This window comes from Patagioenas fasciata, chromosome 1, assembly GCF_037038585.1.
Source record: "Patagioenas fasciata isolate bPatFas1 chromosome 1, bPatFas1.hap1, whole genome shotgun sequence".
Classification (NCBI taxonomy): Eukaryota; Metazoa; Chordata; class Aves; order Columbiformes; family Columbidae; genus Patagioenas; species Patagioenas fasciata.
Window position 1 is genome coordinate 139,867,726 of NC_092520.1, and position 25,218 is coordinate 139,892,943.

General features: G+C 39.8%; 1 protein-coding gene across 3 annotated transcripts in view; it reads right to left on the bottom strand.

Annotated features, from left to right (window-relative positions):
• The window catches only part of ITPR2 (inositol 1,4,5-trisphosphate receptor type 2), a 278,837-nt gene that overhangs the window by 80,562 nt on the left and 173,057 nt on the right, over nt 1–25,218 (bottom strand). For all 3 annotated transcript variants that reach the window (XM_071816102.1, XM_065845412.2, XM_065845403.2), the window contains 4 exons: nt 4,171–4,279; nt 2,383–2,570; nt 887–1,070; nt 35–291 (listed from right to left, as the gene is read on the bottom strand). In XM_071816102.1, the coding sequence (XP_071672203.1) occupies nt 35–291; nt 887–1,070; nt 2,383–2,570; nt 4,171–4,279 (738 nt within the window). The remainder of the gene's footprint in view (nt 1–34; nt 292–886; nt 1,071–2,382; nt 2,571–4,170; nt 4,280–25,218) is intronic.

The window sequence follows — 25,218 nt, forward strand, 5'->3', positions numbered from 1 at the left end:
ACTTCTTTTGAAGCTCAGCTCAAAATCACTTTACCTGGAGCTCTCGGTTGTGGTTCTCGCACAGCAACTGAAGAAATCTCAATATTGGCTGCATGATTGCTATGGCAGGGCTCATGATTGCTTCTTCTGTGGACTTCTCTTCTGCATTTGCAGCATCTGTTCCTGAGCCCATAAGATCTATTTCTGGGTCCATTTCTCTTCTATACACAGAGTAAGCCTTGGACGTTGCTGAAGATGCTTCTGTCAACTGCCCTTTCATACCCTCTTTCAGATGCAGGGTTGAATCCTTTACTGAAAACAAGATAATTTTCCTTCATTTTTGAAACTCTTTCTCCTCATCCGATTAAACAATAAGAAAACAATAATAATGAATGCAAGTTTTTCTTTGTTGGTGCCTAACTCTTCAAAGACCTCTAGGCAACTTACAAAGAATATCAAAGCAACATTCATGCCGGGATAGCATGTTCCAATTAAACCACAAACCAGAGTGAAACAGAACATTAAAACAAAAAGCCCTACTATTTCTCTCCCATATACAATAAATGATGAGAACAATGGAAGGACCACAGGGTGGGAAATCGGTTTCTGCGCTTGCTCTTGTGAAATAGCCCCATTAGCAGCAGCCTCTACTTCTGCTTCTCTAAAAATATGGCTCTATATCTTCTGCTGGCATTAAGTGGCATAGCTTCACTGATTTCATCAAAGGTAATTCCTTTAAACCAGCTTAAGAGGTGGCGTATAATTTCGAGAAAAACAGGCAGAAGATGCAAATTAGCAATGATTAATAGTAAAGCTTATTGATCAATGCAGCATAGTATCAGTGGTGCAGTACACGTGGATTGAATATAATGTACTTCTGCCCTTGTTTACATGGCTGCGTCTTTACCTCTCTTTTTGGGAACAGATATAGTCAGGTCACTATCATCATCTTTCTTTTTGCTCCCCAAATCAATTGTGTTCACTGTCACTGTTGATCGTATCTCCTGCTGAGCAGCTTTCATGCGGTCATACAGGACTTTAAAGAATTTTTCTGATTTTTTTTGCTCCTTCAGTTGCTGGTAAGTCGAATACTGCAAAAAAAAATATTCTTTAGATATCAATCATCTTCTAAGAAGAATAAATACAAAAATACACTATTTTTTATGAAACAAATGATGAATAATTACTTCACTTACATAAAACAAACATCAGTCACTGCCTGACCCGTTCTTTCAAAAAGTGATATACAAGGCTGCTAACAAAGATTGATGATAACATTTTAAAATTTGGATAAACCAGTGAACACTGCTATTTGCAATCTTTAAAATGTCACCATATTACACCTAAAGTTAAATTACTTGGTGACACTCTCCATTTCTCCAGGCATTCTAGAGTTATAATATTCCATCTATAAATAATAGTGAAAAGTAACTGTTATTATGTAACAATAAGGGGAATCATGAACGTGTAATACTATAGCTTAGACTGTATACATTCTTTGTACTTTACACAGAATGGAAATTGATATTTTAGGTTATTATGTCCAGTCTCTTAGTATTACTGTCAAGCTGGCTGAGTCTAATTTTCAACAGTTCACAAAATCAATCTTAAAGTAATAGCCTTTTACAGCCCCTAACAATTCATTTTAGAACGCTGCAAGAAAATTTCCCTTCTTTAACATTTTCTGGACACTCTCTGAGGGTCACATAAATCTTTATCTTTTTTACAGGACAAAGATACAAGAAGTGATTCCTCTCATCTGACTTTTATAGTCTTGCAATGAGGTGTAAGTTGGTAACTCAGGCTCCCTTCATAGGCAATGCTGAGATATGCAGGGAGAGATTCACACCACCTCGCCCCTCTCATGATATCTTTGCTGATCATAGAGTAAGAATAAACAATAATCTTATTTGACTAAAGTTGAGTGAGAGGGCTATCATCCACAAAAACTAGAATCCATAGTTTAAAGCAGTTATCTTCTATGGAATGGGGTACTGGTCTTCTCAAATGGACAGTTTTTCTCTCTTTGGAGATTTTGATTAATGTTCCTAGACATTTCAAAAAAAAACTTTTTTTTTTTTTGCTATTATAAACTTGAAAGTATTGTAATTTTTAATTTTGCAAAGAGAGATACGAAATAACTGGAAATAATGCTTGTATGGCAAAGACCAGATTAAAAGAAGCACTGTACTACACAGAAGGGGACAGTTAAAAAATGTTGTATTCTGTTAAGAGTCTACACTATCAGATATTGCATAGTAACAGGGCATATTTACATTTGTATTATAGGGACACTTATTATACTAATAAAATTTTCACAGAACTCACGGCAAAAAGGTTCTTTTTATTTGTCTCCAGACTACATGCATTTGAAAATCAATATATGAATAAGTAAATAAGTACCTGTGTTTGTGTATTTCCACCTTCGAGCAATGCAATACCAAGCAAAATGCCTTCTGAGAAAATTCTGTCGTTTTTGGTGTTTACTATAACATCTATGACTAGTTCTGATGCACCTTCTTTATCCAGAAGGCACTGAATATCACACATTGTTACCCCAGACTTATCTGAGTCTTGTCCTGAAAATCCGCCTGCAAATTACACAAACACATACAATTCATGTTTGTTTCACATATGTATATGAAAATGAAATTCTGTTTGATGCAAAATTCCCCTTGATACAAAGAAGATTTTTGTGTAAAACTGCAATGTTTGGCTCCAAGAATAAGAAATAAAACAAAACCTCGAACCACTGTTCTGTCGTGATATTCAGACAATGAAGAAGTTGGAAATGACACAGATTTGTCCACCAGATCCCTTCTTTAATTGCACTGCTGCATACACTAAGCTGTGTGTATAGTCAGTGCTCTGAGACTACTTTTAAATCTGCTTTTCAGTCTCAGGCATAATCTACACAAAGGTTGTGTACCAGTAAATGCACTCTGGTTACGAGTATGACTTCCTAGCTATATGCTTTTGCTGTTATAACTCCTAGACCATTAACATCACAATGATGTTCTTTAAGAATAGAGACTTGAGTTAATCCAAATTAAAGCTGCATTTTTAAGGAATTTTGTTCAATTGTATTAGCTTATTAAACCAATCATCTTTTATTATCACAGATTGCCATATTCCCTCCTATACTTACTTTAATATAGATGTAACTCCATCTGCTTCCTTAGGAAAAACATAGTACTGCTTTAATCAGTCAGTACTGCTTTGATGAAAGTGATTGAAATGGTTCAGACTTTGTGATGAAGCCATACACACACATACATACATACACACACCTTTTAGACAAGAGAACTAAAAAAATAGTAAATCTTTACTTTCCTGTTTGTTGGGGAGAAAAAAATTGGTGTACAGGACATTAAAACTGCAAATATTTCCAGTGTCTACACTGAAACAGTCGAAGAGGATCAGCTGGGCAACATTTGGAAATGCCTGCTAATCTGGGCATCCCTTTAACACAGTCTGAAAATGCAATGGCGAGTATTTGGGCCCGGCTCTATACCTAGCTTCTACCCCATTTCCTATGACATACGTTATTTTGGGTTTTCTTAAAAACCACCCTACAGTAGTAGAATCAGGCAAAAAAACAGGTTATAAGGGACCTACAGAGATCACCTACTCAAACTTCCTGCTCATGGTAGTCAGAGCAAGTTCATCAGAGGCTTGTCCAGTGAAGTTGTAATGAGAACTGACATATTCTGCAACCTCTCAAGGAAATCTATTCCATTGGCTAGTCAGTATCTTTGTGAGATGCTTTTCCTTATATCTTTTTTTTTTTTTTTAATTCATATACCAGTAAAGGATCCAGAATTTAAAAAATTTTGTTAGTTTCTAGAAACAGCAACATCTTTGTTCAGATGCTTTGTGCTTTGCTGGATTTCTGGAGATGGATTTACCGGCAAATTAAAATGGTATTACAAATGTGACCTAAATTGAATGATTGACTGGGGAGCATGAGGAAAGTCTCTACTTCTGTACCACAAAATGCACACCAGCCATCTGAGACAAGTCCATGCAACTTAAAAATATGAAAAGTCTGATATTACCCTTCTTCTAACTGGTTACAGAATGTGTTTGGTTTATTTATTGACTGAATCCCTGCAGCACTTCCAACGTGCCTATTAGAAAAAAAATGGTGCTGCCAATTTCATGCTCTTTAAATGATCTGTGTGGATTTACCTCCCACTTGTGCAGTTTTGCTGTAGCTGGCAGACAGAGGCCCATTCATACCACTTCCATATTCTCCTTTAAAGTAGCGATGTAGGAGTATTTTCCTTAAAGTGTTGCCCTTTAAGAGAACGATAAAAATAGAAGAAATCAGAGTTGTGGTCAACTTCCTTTGTTTGAAAAGCAAGGTGTTTAACATAGATACAAAATTTATTAAGTCTTTCCGTGTTAATTAGTAAGCATACAAACAGTAAATGTTTCCAGAAAACAAACACCTAATGGTCTTATCTAACAAATCTCATGGGAAGAATTCTAAAATACTCTTGTATAAACCTTCTTTGAAGTTTCTTTTAAAATTGATTATAAATCAAATATCTCTATCTCAATAACTTTTTACTGGCTAAAGTAAGATGTGTATATTGAAACAAATTCTACAAAGTGCCAATGCTCTGCAGTCAGTCTTTGTGCCCTACCCTGCCATGGCACTACTTTCATCCTATTTTCTGCAGCTGAGTAGAATCACTCCCTTTTCTCTGATCTCAGATAATCCAGCTGATCATCTGAAAGAAGCCACATCACATGAAATATTAAAACAGAGATATGACATTTGATAGAGTAGCTTAAAAAGCATTCTCTGTATCTCCTTGTTCCTTTACTTCCAAAATCACAACCAGTCAAAATTTGCATGCAGCTCTCTAAAGATCTCCCCTTTCATTTTGCCTACGTTCCACAACACAACACACATTGACTTAAGAGTGAGGGGTATCAACTACTTCACGTTTCAATTTTGCCTTCAGTCTCCTGGGAACACCTGCAGTCAACATTCAGCTTTACAGAGGCAGTAGGTGACACAGCAACTGCAGGTGTATGTGTAACCTAAGATTTTATAAAGAAAAAAGTATGGCAACGTCTCTGATGATTACCAAGAAGGGGAAAAATTGCTCATTTCAACAGCTTGCCAGCAGAACGAGATGACTTCTTCTTTACTTTTAGTCATTTAGTGGTTTTAATGAAAAACAGTTCTTAAAAACATGTGCACCAGAAGCAAGCTCAGTACTATGCAGCTCATCTCTGCATAAACATTAGCGCAGCAGTCAACTTTCAACTGCAACATCTCTGTGGCCACTACATACAGCAAGTAGTGGGGAAGCAAGCTCCAGAAACACTTCAAGAAGCAGTACTCACACTCCCACTTGTCTTAACTTAGCAGTATTTCCAAGAGCAACTACATGCCACAGTGGAGCTTCACTGCTTCGTGGACCTCTAGGACAAGGAGGTTGTCCAACTCCAACAAGTGCCAGAATGCAGTATTCTCTGTGCAGCCTGACAACACAAAACAACCATTCCTTCCTATTTCTTGTATTTTGATGTTTTCATTTTATAATAGTCTATACAGAGCTCCCTCAACTGGCCAATGAATGTGCAAGGCCTATAGTAAAATATCAAAAGCCATAAATACAGTTGCTGCAAGAAAAAGAAAAGGCATCACCTACACACCTGTGATGCCAGGGAATTTATTAGGTGGACTTCCCAGGTGAGCTTAAGCAACCATGCTCTACACTACAGAGGATGACAAATAACCAGAAGTCTCTCAGGATTTATAGAGAGAGATTTCTTCCCAGCCTAGTTTGTGATGGAGTTCAACCCTGCATGTATGGACAAGGTACAACAACCAAGTTCATAAGAGATTTTGAGATGGCTAAGTGCAGCAGCTCCTCCTGCTCAACATCCTGCCTCTACCTGTGACCAAACTCCAGTGTCTTAGAGGAAAGTGAACCTCTCCCTCATCTTCTGAAGAAAACAAATGTGTTATTGAAGAGAAAAAAGTTCCCATGAGAGCTGATAAACATGGACTAAGAACCAGGATAAAGTCCCTTTTCAAACTTTCTCAGGCATATCTATCACACAATTGTAAAACTGTATCACACAAATAGGATCAGAGAGCTGAAACCCTTCCTAACTCCAGACTAGGACCCAATGCAGAATGTGCACTGCATTGAGACAAGATCTTTTAATCAGAAAGGCTGGCATTTGCCATACTACTTCATTAACAACTCAAGCTTGAGGCAACACCCTCAACCAGCAATCTATGTAGTCTGTTGACGATCAACAGAGTGACACAGTAAATCATATAAACAGCCACAGTACAGAAGAAACACCAAAAGTCATCTCATTATAGTTAAGAATAATACCCATGGTCACAAGTTCAATTGTTCAATCAAAGCAGCCTTTATTTTATCAGGAGGAATGTTTTAGATCATGAAATAGCATTTGACTAATAAAATGAATGATTTTGCACTTCGGTCTTACTGCGTGGAAGCGAGTAAGTGTTGGCACATCTCAGATCTTCTTCCTGCCTTGTGACTTTCAAAGAAAAGGCAATCCGGCTCCACCCATACCCAAACTAAGGCATGGATTTCACTTCTTGTCCCAAGGAGCAAGTCTTAATTATTAACATTCCTGCTGTTTTTCACTCCCTCCATCTGTCTCTCAATCTCCCACGAATCCAGACAATACTTAGAGTTCTCGGAAGCCAAAGTATCAAAAGTCAAGGACATCATGTTTGAAACACAGGAATGTGACGGAACCTCTGCCTTGCCCGACAGCTGTGCCAAAAACATGCCCTCAGACTCGGTCCACGTATATGCAAGCTTGGGATCTCCATCCCCTTTGTAGTGACCTTCGGTAGCCATATAACTTCCCTGAGCCTTCTGAAATCAGCGGCCACTTGGAGAGCAGAAGCACCCAGCAGCATGAACCAGACCTGAGAAACACGCCAATGCTCATGCAATGTATCAGAAACACCTGTAACCTCCAGCAGGCAACTGTGTGAGACACCATGCTAGAAAATGCTGTAAAGACCCTGCTCCCAGAAAGAGTGCCAATTCTGCTGGGGTAGGTGTCTAGATGTGCTTTTACAGGAATATCAGAGAACATAGTCAAGAACAGCCCCATCACGTGGACAAGACAAACTGCTGCCAGGACAAGTGAGACAGCCAAGCCATCGATGTCCTCATAAACAGTTTCCTAACTTAGTACAGCCACAAAATTAATATTGCCCAAAAGCAAGTGATTGCAGCAGTACCACGAATAAGCAGTTTGCAGCAACTATTACTGACACTCGCATTACTGAAGCAGAGGCCAAAAATAAAAGCACACGAGGCAAGCACACTGTTGTCTTTCTTGACTCGGTTTCTACACGTGGCAGAAACCCTGACCTTGCAAGCCAAATCTCTCCCTTGCTAGCTACAATACACCTTCTTTTATACCTCTTATTAGGGTATGGAAATGTCATGTAAACATCACTCAGCTGACTGTAATCCTTCTATAATGGCTAGAACGTTGTATAGCTTTGGAAAAAAACACAATGAAATATAACAGTCTTATTGTTATCCATGAATACCACTGTATTGTCTGTAACAAAAGCTAGGATAAAGACTGAGGACACAAGAAAGCAACAACTGGTTATTGTTGTCGCAGTTTTAAATAGCTAGCGATTGACAGACAGAAGTTTCCAATAGGGAAAAATTATTCCAATAGGAACATGTAGACACAAACAAATCATGTCCTCTCACTCTGTATTTCATTATACTAGTTGGTCTTTAAACTCTATTTAAATGCCTTAATACAACGGTATATTCACTTTCTTCCTCCATGCCTGCAAAAGGCTGGCTCCACATAAGAATGGGGTGTTCAGCGTGGGAAAGCAACGGCTGAGAAACGTATGTAGGGCTTATAATGGATATCTGCTTCAGCACAACCTCACCGTGTAACACTGTCAAAAATTATTTGTCCTGTCTTATATAACTTTGCACTTTTCTTAAGGAATTGGAACGATATTCATGATGTTCGGAAGGCTGAACTAGATGATCTGGTGATCTCTTTTGGTTGTCACTTTATGTTAAAATAATGAAGTGGAAAGGCTCAGATTATCAGTGATAACACAGAAAAGACAGCCACATCCATCAGATGTTTCTATGATTCAGTGGGTGATCTTCTGCATATATTCCAGTATTAACCCAGGAGGACGCATGAAAGTTAGGCATATTAAATCTTCAGATTTTAATAACTCACAGTCCATAAAAGAGGAGCTGACTGGAATCTCTGATCTGCTAATACAGGTTTTCAGAAACTTTGGAACAGAAACAAAATTCCAGAGAACTGGGAGAAATCTAATGTGCAATGACACGCTTATAGTACATGGGAGTTTGGGATACTAGTTCTGGGAAAAAACTAAGGAATGGCTGACTTTGAGCTCTATTAAGACAAAATTAAAGGAAGCTGCTACAAATCAGCAGCAGTTATAATACTGGCATCATGTTGTTATAATTGCCTTAACACCAGTTTAAGAAAAATAGACCGTCTCAAACTCCTGTTCTTCTCTGTTTTGCAAATGATAAAAAAATCTCACTTTTATTCACAAAGCTTGGTAAACTGATGGTGTGACATAATCCCGTAAGGCAAAATTTCTGATTAAAGCAAGAAATCATAAGTGAGTGCATGGGTTTCTAATGGGCAACCCCACAAAATATTTATTGTCTGCCTGATTTGTTTTTTCAATGAAATGGAAGAATACAGGAAATAATTATTAATAGCCTTTAGAAAGGACACAAGAAGAAAAGGGGATGAGGTCCAGTCACCAGTAACAATTTAGGTGTCATTTATTTAACTGACTAGAAGGAAACAATATGAGCCTCATTATGTCCAAAATTCTGTACATCTAGTTATAGGCATAATACCAATAAAATGCTGAACACACAAAAAAATGACAACTCTCCAAATCACACAATTCTGGGAAGAATAGCATGAGCAATTATGAAGGATTCGTAAGACTATCTTACTTCTATACATGCAGGGACATGTTACTGTAGGAATAGTGCATCACACATTGGTATGCACAGTTCAAGAAGAACGCTGACAAATTGGATCAGGTTTGAAGAAGGTCCACAAGAGTGATTAAAGAATAAAACATCCCTTCTCATCAGAAATTCAAGGTTTTCAATTTACTCAGCTTATCAGTCTAAACCTGAACTTCACAAACTCCATTTCAGATTATCTAGACGAGAAATCCGATAAAGGATGAATTCAGTCTACAAGATGAAGGTGTAAGACACACTGGTAAGAAGCTGAAGACATAGAACTTCAGCAAGAGAGGAGGTAGAGGAGGCTGGGGTTTCCAGTTTGTGGGTTATGAATTTTATTTTTATTTTATATAACAGTAACGGCATTTAGCTCCTGGAACAGCTTAAGAAGAGGTGTGATAGTCTCTGTTGCTGACAGTTACTAAATCACGACTAGGTGGCTTCTCAGACAGAAACTATTTGAAGATCTTGTGGTCTACATTAGGAGAACAAGCCTGGTGACAAAAATATGTCATCTCACATAATCTATGAAGACATCATGCCACTTTTTCCTGTAGTAAATATAGATGAGGTTAGAAGCCTGGCTTTCTATGAAGGCTAGTTAAAAACATCTACTTCCACAAGTTTCTTCTCACCATTTATAAATGAAATTTCTATTCTGCTTGGACTGAGTGTCTGTGTCAGGATGATTTTTTGTTGGTTTTCACCCATTTTCACATTATTTTGTTCCCTTATTTCCTTTGGAGACTAAACGTGCTAGAGGAAGGATAAGTTTTGCGCAAGTGGCTTCTGGGAAGATACCTAGTATGCAAGTTTTATAACCTTTTAAATTATGATTCAACCTGCTCTTGAAATGTAAGATGGCACAGACATCTTCTCATCTCCAAAATGGATCAACGGAGGCACAGAGCTACCACATGCACAGCATTGCACAAGCACAAGCTTGGAAGAGAGCCCCAGCGTCTTGACTCCTACTACGTCCACAAAGTGGAAAATTTCTGTCTTCATGATGCCAGCAGCTTCCAGGGGGCTTGCGCATTGGGGGAGGTTGTTTGTTTTGGGGGGGCGTTTGTTTGTTTTTACACAGAGTGAGCTTTTTCCTGGTTTTGATCTTTTTGCAACAAGATGTTTTCATAGCCAACTGATAGTTGAAACTGATATATTTTCACGAATAAAATATGACACCCAACAGCAGAGTTCTCTGCACATCGAGACATTTATTCACCTCAGGGGAAAAGCACTTTTAAATATGAGGTTGGGTCCAGCTGGTGTCCAGCTCTGCTTCCACTAAAATCAACAGGAGATTTGCCAGCAACTTCAGTAGGAGAAGGAGCACACACGTACTTGCCTGGCAAAAGTTTTTATACAACTCTAAAAAGAAGAAAACAAAATATGCACCAGACTTCATGACAGTTCTCCTAGGAGAGCAGGAACTGGCCACCCACACCTCTCAGCTGTCTCTCATTAGGCAGAGACGCTCCACATTTTAAATGTGCCATTGTTCAATCCTACATAAATCTGGTATTAATCCCACTTAATACAAAATGCCCACATCACAAACGCTAACTGCTAAACCTGAGGTTGTAACTAGTGCAGAGATTCATTAACAGGTTCAGATAAAATAACCACAAGCATGACCCTTCTCTAAAACCAAACTAAAGTGGTTTAAAGAAGTAGCTCATTTTTTTAGAAGTCTTTCAATACTTCTTTCATTTTCAGCTCCAGGTTCCATAGAAAGCTGGAAGCTTAAGTGCCAAAATATTGCAAAACAAATGCTATTGCCAGTCTATTTTCAATATGGATAGTGAAAAGAATACTGGACACATTGCAAGAAAACGAGTTTTTGCCTGGTAACTGTCCAATTTTGCACCCTGAAGAAACTCAGGGAAGTGTCACCTGAAAGATTTATTTTTTGGCAATATATCTAAAAGGTGTTCCCACTATGAATACAGCAGAAAAGAAAAACTGTTTGGATTAGGGAAAACCTCAGCATTGGGGCATTCAGACTTAGACTGAGAGGACAACATTTTAAAAATACAGTTTGATTTTGTATGTTATAAAATTTTACTACTGGTCCACAAAATATTACTAGCTGTCACTTTTTTTTTTTTTGGTGGGGTCCAAATATGGTGTCTCTGCGTATGTATGTATACATTCGTATATATAGAACAGGTCTTTGTTGCAGGCAAGTATTACTGTTAATATCTGTCACTTGTCCTGTTGCTCATTTGTTTATGTGGTTTCCATCTGTAGTCATAAATTGTGCTCTTACAAAACACATTATGTTTGCACCTATGTAGTTTTTCCTTTGCAACTTTCTCCAGTACAAAACAAAGCACTGAGACACATAATGACCCAAGTTCTCCACCACTGAAAGAAAACAATGTAAGGTTTGATCATGGTTATTCAGAAGCATTTATGACTGCACCATCAATAACATATTGTACAAAAGGACCAAATCTGAAAAGCATAATTTTCAAAGACTAAAATTATCTAACTCTTATGCTGCAGGGGGTAAACTTTCAAAGTGATGCACAGAGAGTTATGCACACAAATCCTATTATTTGTTAACAGGATTTCTGTGTGGAACTCCCCACGCTTTGCAAGAAAAAAATCACTCCTAAGTGTCCTAATGTGAATATTTACCAAAACAGACACTTAATTTCCAAATGCATACTTATGAGTACTACTGTGCTTTGACGTTTTAAGAGCAATCTGAAACATGTAGCTAGGGAAAAATAATACAAGTGGCCAAATAGTATTTTCATTACATTATTCTGTTTCACAATATTACTATTATGTTGAACTTCAAAGCCAAAGCATTAGAGATACCCGATTTACTAGATAAGGGATGCACTGCAGGCATACTGTCTATCCTATTTTGAATTAGATATGCTAGGATCTTCCCTTGATGGCTCAGGATTTTCAAAGGGGCTCAGGGGACACTTCTGTATTTCAGTTTTTCACCTTCTTATTTTTATCTACCACTAGTTCCACTGATTTCTCAACTTCAACCTCTTCTACTAGTAAATACTGCTGAAGACAGATTAGAAGTTCAGAATTTGTTCTGAGGTGTTCCAGATACTCAGGTCACCACTTATGTTTGAAGGTACATGTACATTTTCTAAACCAGGTACCAGGATTACTTTGCAATCCAGGTTAACAGGCCTCTGGAAATGTTTAAATGGATTTGCCATAAGTTCTGCATTATATCAATACCAAATGAGTACTTCATGGTTTGGGATTTCACTGTGGAAATGCCATTAAACTGCCACCTGTAGCACTTTTTCCAATATATACAAATGTGCCCAGCTAATACTAATTACTCCACTAAAATTGCTTTGTATGCCTGTATTATCGGAAAAAAAAATAGTGATATTAAAAAGTGCTAATCCTCTGTATGTACTACCTTGCAAAATCATCACAGGATGCATGCCTTGCCTCAAAACAATCCCTCATCAAAAACAACCATTTTTCCTCTAATGACACTCATTCCTGCCTGAACGGCACAACATTCAGTAGATGAAACTGCTAGATTCTGTCCTATGCTCTACAGATGTGCTTTTGACAACAACCAACAAGCTCAGCTGCAGTGCCCCAAGAACTAGCCTGACAAAGCGACCAACATGCCTGATGCTTCCGAGAAATGTCCCTTGCATTCTTAGATGAAAACAGATGCTGAATTACTGCTGATTTCTTGCACTTCAGGCATTAAGGAGCAAACCAACTCTGTGTGTGTCTACCTCCAAGTATACTTGCATTTTTAGGTGCCTGAAGACTGTAAAAAATCAGGCCTTAAAACAGCTGAAAATGAAAGACCTGAATCTACATTCTTGAAAGGCCAACATACAAAGCTGGGCCAAGTGAGTTTATGCTCCTAGAGTCTGGCACAGACTGTGGCTACTGCCAAGGAAAACAGCTGGTCAACACACACTTAAGTAACTCCTATCCATGCAGCAAAACTGGAGCAAGCTAAAGGAAGCCAAATGTTCAGGGCCAGAGGAACGTTTAAACTGCCAGTGTTACCAATTGTATATGGAAACACAGTCTTAGCATCCACCTTGCTGCAAAATGAGCACACAGCAGCCTGGATAGGATCAAGATACAGCATGAAATGTCCTTAGCGCTAATTGCAGTGATTAGCAGAGTCTCCTTTTCTCTGCACTGCACAGCATGGCAAAGAAAACAAATCATCTTCCTCCATTCCTAAGCAGAGGAGAACAATTCCCAGCCACCGCACTGATTCGGCTGTATCTATGAAATGAGGAGGCATTCAGACTAACAGAAAAGTAGAGCAAAGTTAGACAACACCACAAATCCAGCACTTGGTCTTTATTAGCTATCCATTTTGACAGAGATAACTTTGAAGGATTTATAATTCATGCTGGTTTTTTTAAAAAAAGTAGTAGTTTGAGTAAGTTTCCAGTAAACTTAACTGAGTCTCCCAATTCTACTACCCTTTTCATGATAGCTGGAACTTTAAGCTTAGCACTTAGAGTTATGTGCTTGTATGAAAATTCACATTCACATGAAAAACAAACAAACAAAAAAAACAACCAACTACACCCCCCACACACATAATTTCGAGTGTTCGTGGTCCCAGGAATAGTACTTGGAAATGTGAAATCTGTGCGGCCAGAGCCAGAAGGCCAGAGAAACAAGAAGAAAAAGCCAAAACCAACCAAAATATGTTGTTGAGGTTTTGATCATTAAGAAACCAAATCAAAGTAATTTCATTATTTTTAGGAGCCTGACTCATCACTTTGGCTGCCAGAGGTGGTAAATATCAAGTAAATATTAAGTAACCTTTTCCAGCAGATCTGTTGATCCTGAGTGCTAAGAGGAGCTTGGATCCTTGCTACTGATGCTCAGCAAGGATGCAGCTGCTGACCCTGGGCCATCGTTTGCAGAACGCCACATCTCCTCAAAAGGCAAATCAGCACATCCACTGCCAGCAACAGAGCCCAAGCAGCTAAGAATCAATGGTGATCCAGGATTACGAGGTAAGGCTATCATAGAAGGAAAGGACCCTTTGACAAAGTACGGGAAATGACAATCTGAAAACTAAAACGAGGTTACTGAAGATCTGAGCTCTGCTTCTGTTCTGGCAAAGGCTGCTCTGCTGTGTGGAAGAGTTGGGTTCTAGGTTAACCTGTGCACTGCATTCTTCAGGCGGCTGGAAAAAACACGTTTGCCAGGATAATTCCCCAGGAATGAGGAATCAGGTCTTAGTTTAGGCACTAGGTTAGGCCAAGCTACCTCAACCCCCATTAATGTCATTAACAAGTGAGCAGGCTAAGCACCCATCCAGGGGCAGTCAGGGTATCTCCTGGCTTTTACTTAGTGATTCACAAAAATGCAGTGACTTGGTGTTGGAGCTGGTCTTTCTTGCAAAATCTGAAGTTTTTGTAACAGCATCTCTTCCAAATCATAGGCAGACATTCTGATTTTTGAAGGCATCTTCTATCAGGAAAAACCTCTTTGTTTTCAAAGCAGTTCTCAATCTTCCCTCTTCAATTAGAGGCCAATATTAGCTTTCTCTATTGGAGTCTAAGATTTCATCAGTTCAAACAAACAAACCTAATAACATCCTTTGAAGAGTGCCATGGAAATAATTCTGACTCTGCATAACACTGCAGCAGAAGTTTCATAAACCGTTTCTATTAGCCAAAATTGCTGAATGAAACTGAAATGTTATTAAGAGAGTAACATTTTGTTTTTAATAACTTTCAGAGGTATATTAGCTGTCATACCAGACCTCAACAGCTTCTAAACTGTCACCTTATTTTAAGAGCAACAGCAATTTCTAAATGCCAAGTTTTATGAGATCAAGAAAAAGTTCTCTTCTGGGCTGAACAGGAAAAAAACCCAAAACAAATTCAGGCAACTCTAGAATTGGTTGAAAATATGTCAAAAATTTACTTGAAATTTCATCAGCTGTTCAAAGTTAGAGATGAAGACACATTTTCATGTGGCTGTCTCAGCTTTTCACATTCCCACTACTAAATGACAGATTCATGTTTATATAAAATTTAATATGCAAGCTGTTCACCCATAATATTAAATTGCCCCTTTATATTTAATATTTGCTAAAATTGCCGAGTTATTTATGTCTGAGATAAGATTGCTGCACATGTGCAGTAGCTGTTTCATCATAATATATTTTAGTGCACATTTATTATGAAGCTGTTGCTATTATAATGCCTAAATTTCTATTGCTTCCAAGGAGAAATATATTATCACTGGAATGTTCCTACATGCACAGCATGTAGCTATGGAAATACAATGTCATATGCTTCTTTAGAGCTGTTAAGTATGGCACAGATTGACGGTGAGCCTAGAGAAAACGTGCTCTGAAGGTCCTCTGACTGTGTTTCAAGAGTGCTGATACCCCATTAATGATATCTCTCCAATAAATGCCATGCAACATCCCAACATTAGGGCTCAATGACATTATGGAAACTAAGATGAACTTTACAGTTCCAAACTGGAAATTAGACTGTACCTGCAGGTCAACCAGACAGTGCTTTGAATGGATACAAAACAGAATCCACCAACAGTCTTAGGAGCTACACGCTTCACAGCTCAGGCTATTCTGATTATTAGTAAAATCCTCTGTTTTGAATGCAGCATTGTTGATGCACTCACTTAGGTAAGAGCCCACCTGGAGTCCTGCATCCAGTTCTGGGGCCTCCAGCCTAAGAAGGATATAGACCTGTTGAAACGGGTCCAGAGGAGGGCCATGAAGATGACCAGAGGGCTGGGAACACCTCTCCTATGACGACATGATGAGAGAGTCAGGGTTGTTCAACCTGGAGAAGAAAAGGCTCCAGGGAGACCTTCTAGGAGCATTCCAGTACCTAAAGGTGACCTACAAGAAAGCTGGAGAATAACTTTCTACAAGGGCCTGTAGTGATAGGACAGGGGGTAATGGTTTTAAACTGAAAGAGGGCAGATTTAGACCAAATATAAGGAAGAAATTCTTCACTATGAGGGTGATGATACACTGGAACAGGCTGCGCAGAGAAGCTGTGGATACCCCATCCCTGGAAGTGTTCAAGGCCAGGCTGGATGGGGCTTTGAGCAACCTGGTCTAGTGGAAGGTGTCCCTGCCCATGGCAGAGGGGTGGAACTAGGTGATCATTAAGGTCTCTTCCAACCCAAACCATTCTATGATTAGTTAGCATATAGCTGTGCGAACCTTGTTAAAAGGCTGAATAGGGCAGGAAACAGTTTAGACAAAGTTTGTGCCATAAGTGAGTTCAATGGCACAGTTTCATCTGAAGTTCTGTGTGTACTCCAAGTTGCCTTCTCCCAGAAGGCTTGGAGAGAAGTGCTGGGAGCACACACAGGTATGGAAAAACTGTGATATTAAAGATTGAGATCGTTTGCCTTGGAAAAGAGATGAAGAGATGCGACAGCAATACAGAAATGTATACATGGTGAAGAGATGGGGATGGTGGGAATTTCTATTTCCCCTTCCACTCCAGACAAGGCCTTTAATGGAATGTAAAGATGGTCAACAAAAAAGTGATAAAGAAATACTTGTTGGCCCACACATAATTAGATGGCAGAACTTATTACCATGGGAAGTCACGGAGGCCAAGAATTCAGCAAGACTCACAGAGGATTTGGGCATTTCTATAGACAAGAAGCAAACCCAATTACAATACAAATGTTAAAAAAACAACTATGGGAAAGAAGACAAAATGTCATGCTTTAGGGGCCACAGATTTATGATCTTACTGTTAAGGATTACGCCAAGACTTCAGGAAGAATAGAAAACTTCAGCCCTGACTACATTGGGGATTCTTAGACCTTCTGAAGCATCTGGTGATGGCCACACAGAGAGAGAGCACTCTTAATCCTCTGGTCTGATCCTCTTTAGCAATCCACATGTGTTTAAAAGAGAACATGAAGTGTACTAAAGCTATTTGTACTGGATCCAAAAACTGGTGTGGTGCAATGCAGACTCAAGAGAAGAATTGTCTTTATGAAATCTCTTATGATGGGACACCCAGAGCAGAGCACTACGGTGACCCAAAATATCAGCCAGAACCCTATATTCAACAGGCAAAAACCAGAATTGCCCTAATAAGAGAGTACATTACCAAAATTAGTAAGCTGAGGAAACATGATTAAGATTTCCATTTCTATCATGTGTGTTTATTAAAAAAAAAGTCATACCAGATACTCAAGAGGTCTGTTGGATATTAAGGTACGGCATAGATGTCCAGATTCTCAATGGAGAAAAATTCTTGCTGATTTTCACGGTCTTTGTGTCCCAAGATGGTTCACATAAAGGAGGTCTGTATTTCATCTGTCTTCATCTTTGTTTAGCGAAATACTACTGGTTTATATTAAAAACCATGGCAGGTAGAAACACCTCAGCTTTCGAACAAAAGGCAGGTTCCTAGAGAGAAGCTCTAGGCTCCCTTTTTCAGTGAGGCATTCGGTTGGTGTCGACCTGGGTACCCATGCTCACTTGATTGGCCAGGTAACTCTCTAAACCTGTCCTTCTGCCCCTGCAGATGATTTTTCTGTTCTAGTACTAACAGAGTCCAAAATACTTCATCCTCTAAGACACTAAAGAATGCCTTTGCATGGCAGAGACAGCCACAGCATCAGACTTCTCAGTTCTGATGACAGCCTATGAACACCAGATCCCTCATTTAGCCCTAAATAACACTGCCCAGAATGTCACCATTATTTAGTTGCCTTGATTAATTACAACTTTGCAATGACTTTGTTACATAAATTGGTTCCCTATACATATTAAGCGCCTTTCTGTCTCCCTGTGAGTCCACTTGATATTGAAATGGCTTTTTGACTGCTGAGGATTGAGTGTCACTTACGTAGATGCCTCTGCCTAAATACTTAATGTCCTCCTCTGGCCTAAAATTCACTATACACAGAAACAAGTATTAGTACCCTAGCTGTGGCACCCAGAGCTGCCGAGATTTGGCCAAAAGCTTGACAGATTTACACAGTACTGAAGGAATTATGTACAAGACCGGGACAAGATCTGGATTTCGTCTCTCTTGCTTTGTTGTCTTCCCTCTTTTTTCCTTCTTGTCCCCCCTCAGAATTTGCCTTTTTCCTCCCTGTCCCCTGGCTGTACCAATGACACGTTATAATACATGTGACACTTGATTTGTAGCTTCTCCCTCTCAGTAACTCTGGTAAACATGCCTCCTCGTTGTTTGCCAAAACTGCTCTGGAGGAGATTGGAAAAGGGCAAGCGAGCATTGAGGAAAGAAGCATCTGGTTAAAAGTTGAGCCTCTTCCTTCACACTCAAATCACTATCCTGAACGCTCAAAAGAAACACACCTGATGATTCACTATAGAAAAGTATTGGAATGGACAGAACAGACCAAGATGAAGCAAAATTATGTCAAAAAAGGACAGGCCAAGCTTAAGGTGGAAGTAGGCAGGCAGGTGAAAAAACTCCACACACAGCACTCAGTTTTGCAGAGAATTTTCCACAGACTTTGCTACATGCAGAGAAGCACCTCGGACAACAGCAAAAGATTATGGTAGATTAGAATAAAAACAAAGCTTCCATGAGCATGTATTTTGCAAATCAACAAGAAGATGACGAAGGAAGGAGGATAATCTTTGGAGTCTAATCCTGGAGTGCCGTCAACTACAAGAGAAATCAAAGGAAACTGAGTATACTGAGTACCTGACAGAGGACCTAGATGAAACTGTGTTATTTTAAACTTCACCCTAGGACGATTCTTTGGTGGCAAAGCAGAAACTTTAATTTGGAATTTCCTTGTTCCAAAGCCCTTAACATCTTCAGCACAAGTCCCAGGTTTAATTTGAATAGATCTGGCCAACAGACCTATTTACAGTGGCAAAGGTTTTTTATATTGCTTTCACTAGGAGAATGCAGAGGCTCAAATGGCTAATTAAATACAAAATTCAATTAAAAAAAAAAAAAGTCAGAGTTGTGTCTTTTTAATAATACCTGATGTTTAAAGCAGACTAAATTGAGTCGGTATCTGGGAATGTGCGTGCTCTGACCTGTGTGAAAAGGCAGCCTGGGGTACAGTGTACAGGCGAGACAGTTACCATGGATACCTCACTGCTTTAGGTGTAGAAGCTAAACATTACAAACAACTCTGCAGCATTAGGCTACTGGTCTCATAAAAACACTGCAAAATAACAATGAATTCCGAGATAACCATGATGATCTGCTTCTTGACATGTGAATACAAATTTTACATCATAAAGCAAAAGACAAAAGCAGGATCGAGAGGAAACAGCTAGATCTTGTGGGCCTTAATTTATGGTCCACTCCTGAAAGATGCAATGGCCCTCACTTGCAGGGATGCTAACAGGACCTGCAGGCAGGCAGCTTGTCTCAGAATACTGTCCTCCTGCCTAAAGTTTTACCTAAATTAGACTCTGAGCTGGAGCCAACACAACACAGGCAGGAGATGCAACCAGCGTTAAAATAACTCAAGTATTGATTACAAAACGCTTTCTCTTTTAGAGTTTCCCTTTAACAGTACACGTTACTCTGTGAATATCTACCACAGGGTTTACAGTATCATGCAACCTGACTACATTAAAGGACAACTATTCACATGAAATGTCATACCGTGTTCCTGCATCCTTCAAAGATCACTGGGTGTTAGTGGGGAGATGCTAATTGCGCCTGTCAGGCACTGAATGCCTCCAGTAGGTGAGAGATGCCATAGATTTCTTAGCTGGACAAGCATGGCTTCACCACTGCAAGCCCATGTTTTGGCCTAAATACCACTCTACCTGTCAGGCAGGCACTCTCAATTTAAAAAGAAAACCTGCTTCATATCACTGTGTCTAATAATGGCAAAGGATATCCACCCCTGTCCACCAAACTACCTGATCTATCGATCCAGCAGTCAACCATTTTTCAGACAAGCGAATGCAGCTGTCTCCTCCTTCACCCAGAGTAAAGGTTCACAGGAAATCACTTGAGATACTTTCTCCTGCTTCTGGCATTAAATTATACACAAAAGAAGTTCAGGTGCAGGTGAGGCTGATGTTATGTTTCAGGGGATGAAAAATCCATCTCAAGGAGATTTATGATAATATAAAGTATTCCACAACTAGGAGCTCACACGGATCGAATGTGGTTCTCATAGCTGGCTCTTAACATTGCTAATTAAGATGCTTCTACAACAAGATGACAGATGTATCTATTGCAAAGCTCTACTGGTCAAACACTTTCATAAGGCACAGCTGCTAAACAACGATGCGCTGGAGGAGCTGCTAGTCACAAGCTAAGAACTAAGCAGAGAAGTTGGAGCTGATCTCAGATGCACATGGGTGCGCCTGCCAGGTGCATTCGGCTCATCAGGTTCAGCTGAATACAGATGTGCATACCTGCAGTGTTTCATAACCAAATCACATGTATTCCTCCAACTTTTTGCAGACCTGTAACAGAGGACAGTAGACTCCTTCTATACTTTGTCCAATGTTTTTGATAGTGGGTGAGCTTCCATATACCGTAATAAATTCTGCACTGAAGGCACCCTAAGGTTTTGCTAGAGCAGAATCTTCAGCCTTCATAGCATACACTGTACAAATGCAAGAGTGGCACAAGTAAAAACTACGCTTTCTTCACCCAAATGACTAATATCCTAGATGTGCGCCACAAGAGATGTTTTTTTTTTTTATATCAGACTTTCTTTGTGCCCATAATTACAAGAAGGAATAACATAGACCACATAAATGCCAAAGTAACAGATTCTATCTGCAAACTAAGTAGGCAGATTTGAGAGCAACATGGCGTCAAGGGCCCCCTCAGCTCATTTGAGAGCAGTGTGGGAGCTCAGCTCCACACACGGTCAGAGTTAGTGGCAAAAAATAATCCTTAGTTTTGATCTAAGCTCTCCCCATCAACATTTGTACTGCAACTACCTTAGTTTTCTAACAGTGAGGAGCAGGTGCCATGACTGAGAAATCTCTAAATCAATGAAGACCAGTTTGCTGGTGGACTACTTGCCTGCTTGCTATGACCAATCCTTCTGTGCTGCTGAGCTAATGCAAAGGAGAGGAATCCAGACATCAGCCTACAGGAGTGATCCCATCATGGCTCTAATAGTGTTAGAAACCTTTTCACCGTCTTTAGTGGGGTTTGGATCAGGTACAAAGGAAGCCACCTAACATTTCCCTGACTTCTTGCTCCCAACAGCACAGTAAAACAATCAAAGGCCACGTATCTGGTTTTGCCCGTCTAAGCTCCATGAGGGACAACCCACCCCCCCAATTCACACACAAGCAACCTCAATAGTCATAAGTCAATTTGATTCTTAATATATTAATGAGAGGAATTAGCAAACTAGGTTAGAAAAGGAAGTAAAGAATTAAATAGAAAATTTTAACTTGGCCTTTTCTCCTCTAACAACGTTCCTGGGTGTTTTAAGTAAACAAGCACCTAAAAGAAGCCTGTAAGTGGCTAGAGCTATAATTATAATACTACTAATCTTAGCATCCAGTTAGAGGGAAACGAGGTACTGAAAATGCACATTAAAGCGTCACATGTAACAGAAGCTATGCTGCACATCCAAATCCATCACTAACACTGTATGAATCGTAAGAAGTGCCACCTGATTTTCCTGGCTTCTGCCTGTGCTACAGTTTAACATCAAAGAGAGTATTTTACAAATATTTCATTATGTACAATGTTGGCTGAGGTTTGTTGCTATTTCTGACCCTTCTAATGAAGAGATTAGGTAGATTTACAGCAAGACATAAACTCCTTGGCATTTTCCTAGGGAAAGAATCCCACTCCTCCTCATTTAAAAGCTGCTAGCTTTGCTGTAGGTGGTAATTATGTTGAGGGTGAATTGCTGTGGTTTCTGTCTGGCAACGCACAGCACTGGCACATGCAATCCCAACACTGTCTGGAAACAGCATTACATCAAACCATCCGAGCTTGTAGCTTACACAACCAGCTACAGCCCTTCGAAATCTGTCAGCTCCAGTGACTTCCTGCGTGCACTTGTGCTCCTCAGACATCAGGTTTATCACATTTAGCATGCAGGTATTGGGTTCCTTTAAAAAGAAAATTTGGAAGCATTGAGCTTTAACCTGACTTAAAATCTTACGAAGAAAAAAAAATTAATCTATGCATCAAACAGCAAACTGCTCGATTTTAACACCAAATCCAAACTCAGTTCCTGAGAGCCAATGCATGCATCCATGCAACACTACAGAGGGGAACCTATGAAAACATGAAAAGACAGCACCAGAAAGAGAAGCTGCACAACGCTGCTACTGAAATTAGTCAACAAGTTAATGTGGAGCTAGTCTAGGGAGCCCTAATGCAGGGCAGCACTGTACGCTCTAAGCAGGCCCATCCTATAGTTACATCTAAGAGCTATGGATCAGGTTCTTAATTGAACGCAGTTCTGTTGGGATCCCTGCATCAAAATCACTGAGAAACCTCAAATCAAACATCGCATTCAACTTCATGTCTCCAGCTGTCAGGCAGCAACATCATGTTACGTGAACACCTGTCTGTGAACAAGCAGCTTCCCCTGAAAGCAGTGGGACCAGACATGAAGCAGGGAACTGCTCAGCTCAGAACAGCTGTATCTGCCCCAGCATCGTAGCTGTGTGTCAAGTACACAACAGCCTAAGCCACAGAATCACTGCATTTGCTACACGATTGGAAAACAAACACGTTGTACTTTAACAAGAAATGCTGTAACTATGTCCTTGGAGGATTCTTGTTCTGTACCAAAGAATTATTTCCCTTCCCTCCCCTCCCCCACTTTCCTCCCCTATGAATTACTAAATGAATTTCTGCCACAAACCCTCAAACCATATTCTTCCCAATCAAAGAGTAAAACGATACCCAAGAGAGCGAGGCAGCACAGAACCAGTGAGATCCTGCAGACAGCTAGACTGGATGGAAAGCTCCTGCCACTGCCACACACAGATGGGCACACACGCTCAGAAAGCCTATGGGGGTAAAACAGGACAATACCAGAAAAAGGATTACATCCAAACAACACTGCTGGAAAATGTTCTCCTGGAACCGGACAGCTGAATCATCTGCGACCAGACCAAAAAGGATGATACACAACAAAAGACAGTACATGTAATTTAATAAGTAAGCACAGATTTATTTCCCCCCCCGCACCCCGACCCTGCACTACAAGTTTGGAAACAATGCCTTAAGGGCAGAGTCCATATTAAGGGAGAATCTAGCATATGCATTTATGGGCAAATATATTAAAATCTGCATATATTTTCAGTGTAAATGAAGCCTGCAGTTTTGCTCAGGGTCTGCACTTCAGTGTTTTAGCAAATGGGGGATGTAATGTGTGCCTGTGAACTCAGCCAGAATACAGATCCAAGAAGATGGGATTCTTATAATGTTTTTTGTAAGATGCAGTGCTACAGGGCCTAAATAAAAAGCTTTTCAAAAAGTCATTGCACATAGCTTGAGAATAAAGCGCTAGTCCCAGCAGTAGCCGCACAGCCAGTATCCACATTGTACAACAATCGCACAGCTCAAATCGTGACTATGAAAGGACAGTCTGAGCAGCAGGTGGGATGGAGGGATGGCAGGGGAGTCCATACCCAAGCATCTCTCTCTCCAATCTCTCTGTTCATCAGTCATGTCACACGGGCTGTTCCCCTGCAAGGAACATCCAAAGGAACAGAGAAACTAGAAATGTGGGTCCCAGGCAGGGGAAGCAGCTGGCAGGCATCTGTAATTGAATTCCTGGAGGACTTGGTCTATTTTTAAAATTCTCTGTAGGCTGGCTTTTTTTTATTTTAGAACAGGTGAACATTTCCAAAACTCAACAGAGTTTTAAAGTTTCATTACATACATCTGTGAGTTCCAGCACTGTGTAAAAATTGTGCAATAGCAGCAAAACACAAGCAATCAGAACCACATTCTAAAACTCTGCACCAGGGAGGGAGAAAATAAATCCGTTTTTTCCTTAATCGTATGCTGTAACGATAAGGAACTTTTCAAGTGCAAACACGCAAACCTCTTCTACTCTATTTATACACTAAACTAGAGGGACACTGCTCTTCTACCAACTCCAAAATGAAACAAATTCCATAGATATTATTTATGTGTTGTGCTTCTGCAGTAACTACTAATGCACAGCTCTGAGGGTACACTGATACCTAAGGAATGAAGCCCTACTAAAACGTGAAAATTTTCTCTATGTTCTTTCCATAAGTGACACGTTTGAGCAATGTGTTTTCATTCAGCCATACTAACACCACACCAAGACACTGGCAGAGCTAACCAGGACTTCTGACTTGCTCTCATTTGTAAGTGATGTGACCCGCTCAAATTGTATTTAGAACTTTCCACACCTTTAGAGCTCCTTTATGCCCTGCAACGCCTGTTAGGTGATAACTGGAGTCCCAATATTCTCCCCCCACAGCTTGCTAGAAGAGTGGTCATTTACTCTGAGAGGGAGTGTGTTGTTAAACCCTAGCTGTCAAGACCTCTGATTCTGCTTACCTGTTTGGGCACTGCCTCTGCTCATGAGAGGCAGGGTCTGGGACCACTTCCTTGCCTTTCCTTGGATGGATTACCGATGGATGGTAAAACGATCCTAAATACAGCTCAGAATGGCTAATACAAAGCAGGGGAAACCAAAGACTGCTAAAGCTACACAGAGGAAAAGTTCCCGACTCACTCACAGCACAGTCCAATCTGAGCTATACTCATTTATTTTCTGAGTTGCTGCAGCAAGTTAAATTCTCTGGTGATAATGAGCAGTCACCGACTGCATCACCAACTCATTAAATCAACTCAGTATCCACTCGTTAGCAAACACATTTATACACTCTGTATTTAAGACTTGCTGGTTAGCAGAAATGTAGCATATGATATTTGTTGGGGTATAATTTGTATTACTTTTTGTTTGATTTGTGTGAAGTCATCCTTATGTAGCTGCAGCATGCCTCCTTGTCTTTTGATAGTGCTAGATTATAAGCAGAACCTGTCACTTTTAAAAAAACAGTCAAGAGATAATGTCAGGGATCATTTTTCAGCACTTTGCAAGACAGGGTTATGTAACTATACATTGCAATGTATATTTAAACATTGGTATGTTAAGTGCATCTATAGAGATGAAGTGAAAGAACAGAGGAAGAGAAATAGGGGGGAAAAACTCTCTAAACAGCAGAGAAAGTAACATTTTGTGATGCTTATTAATAAAA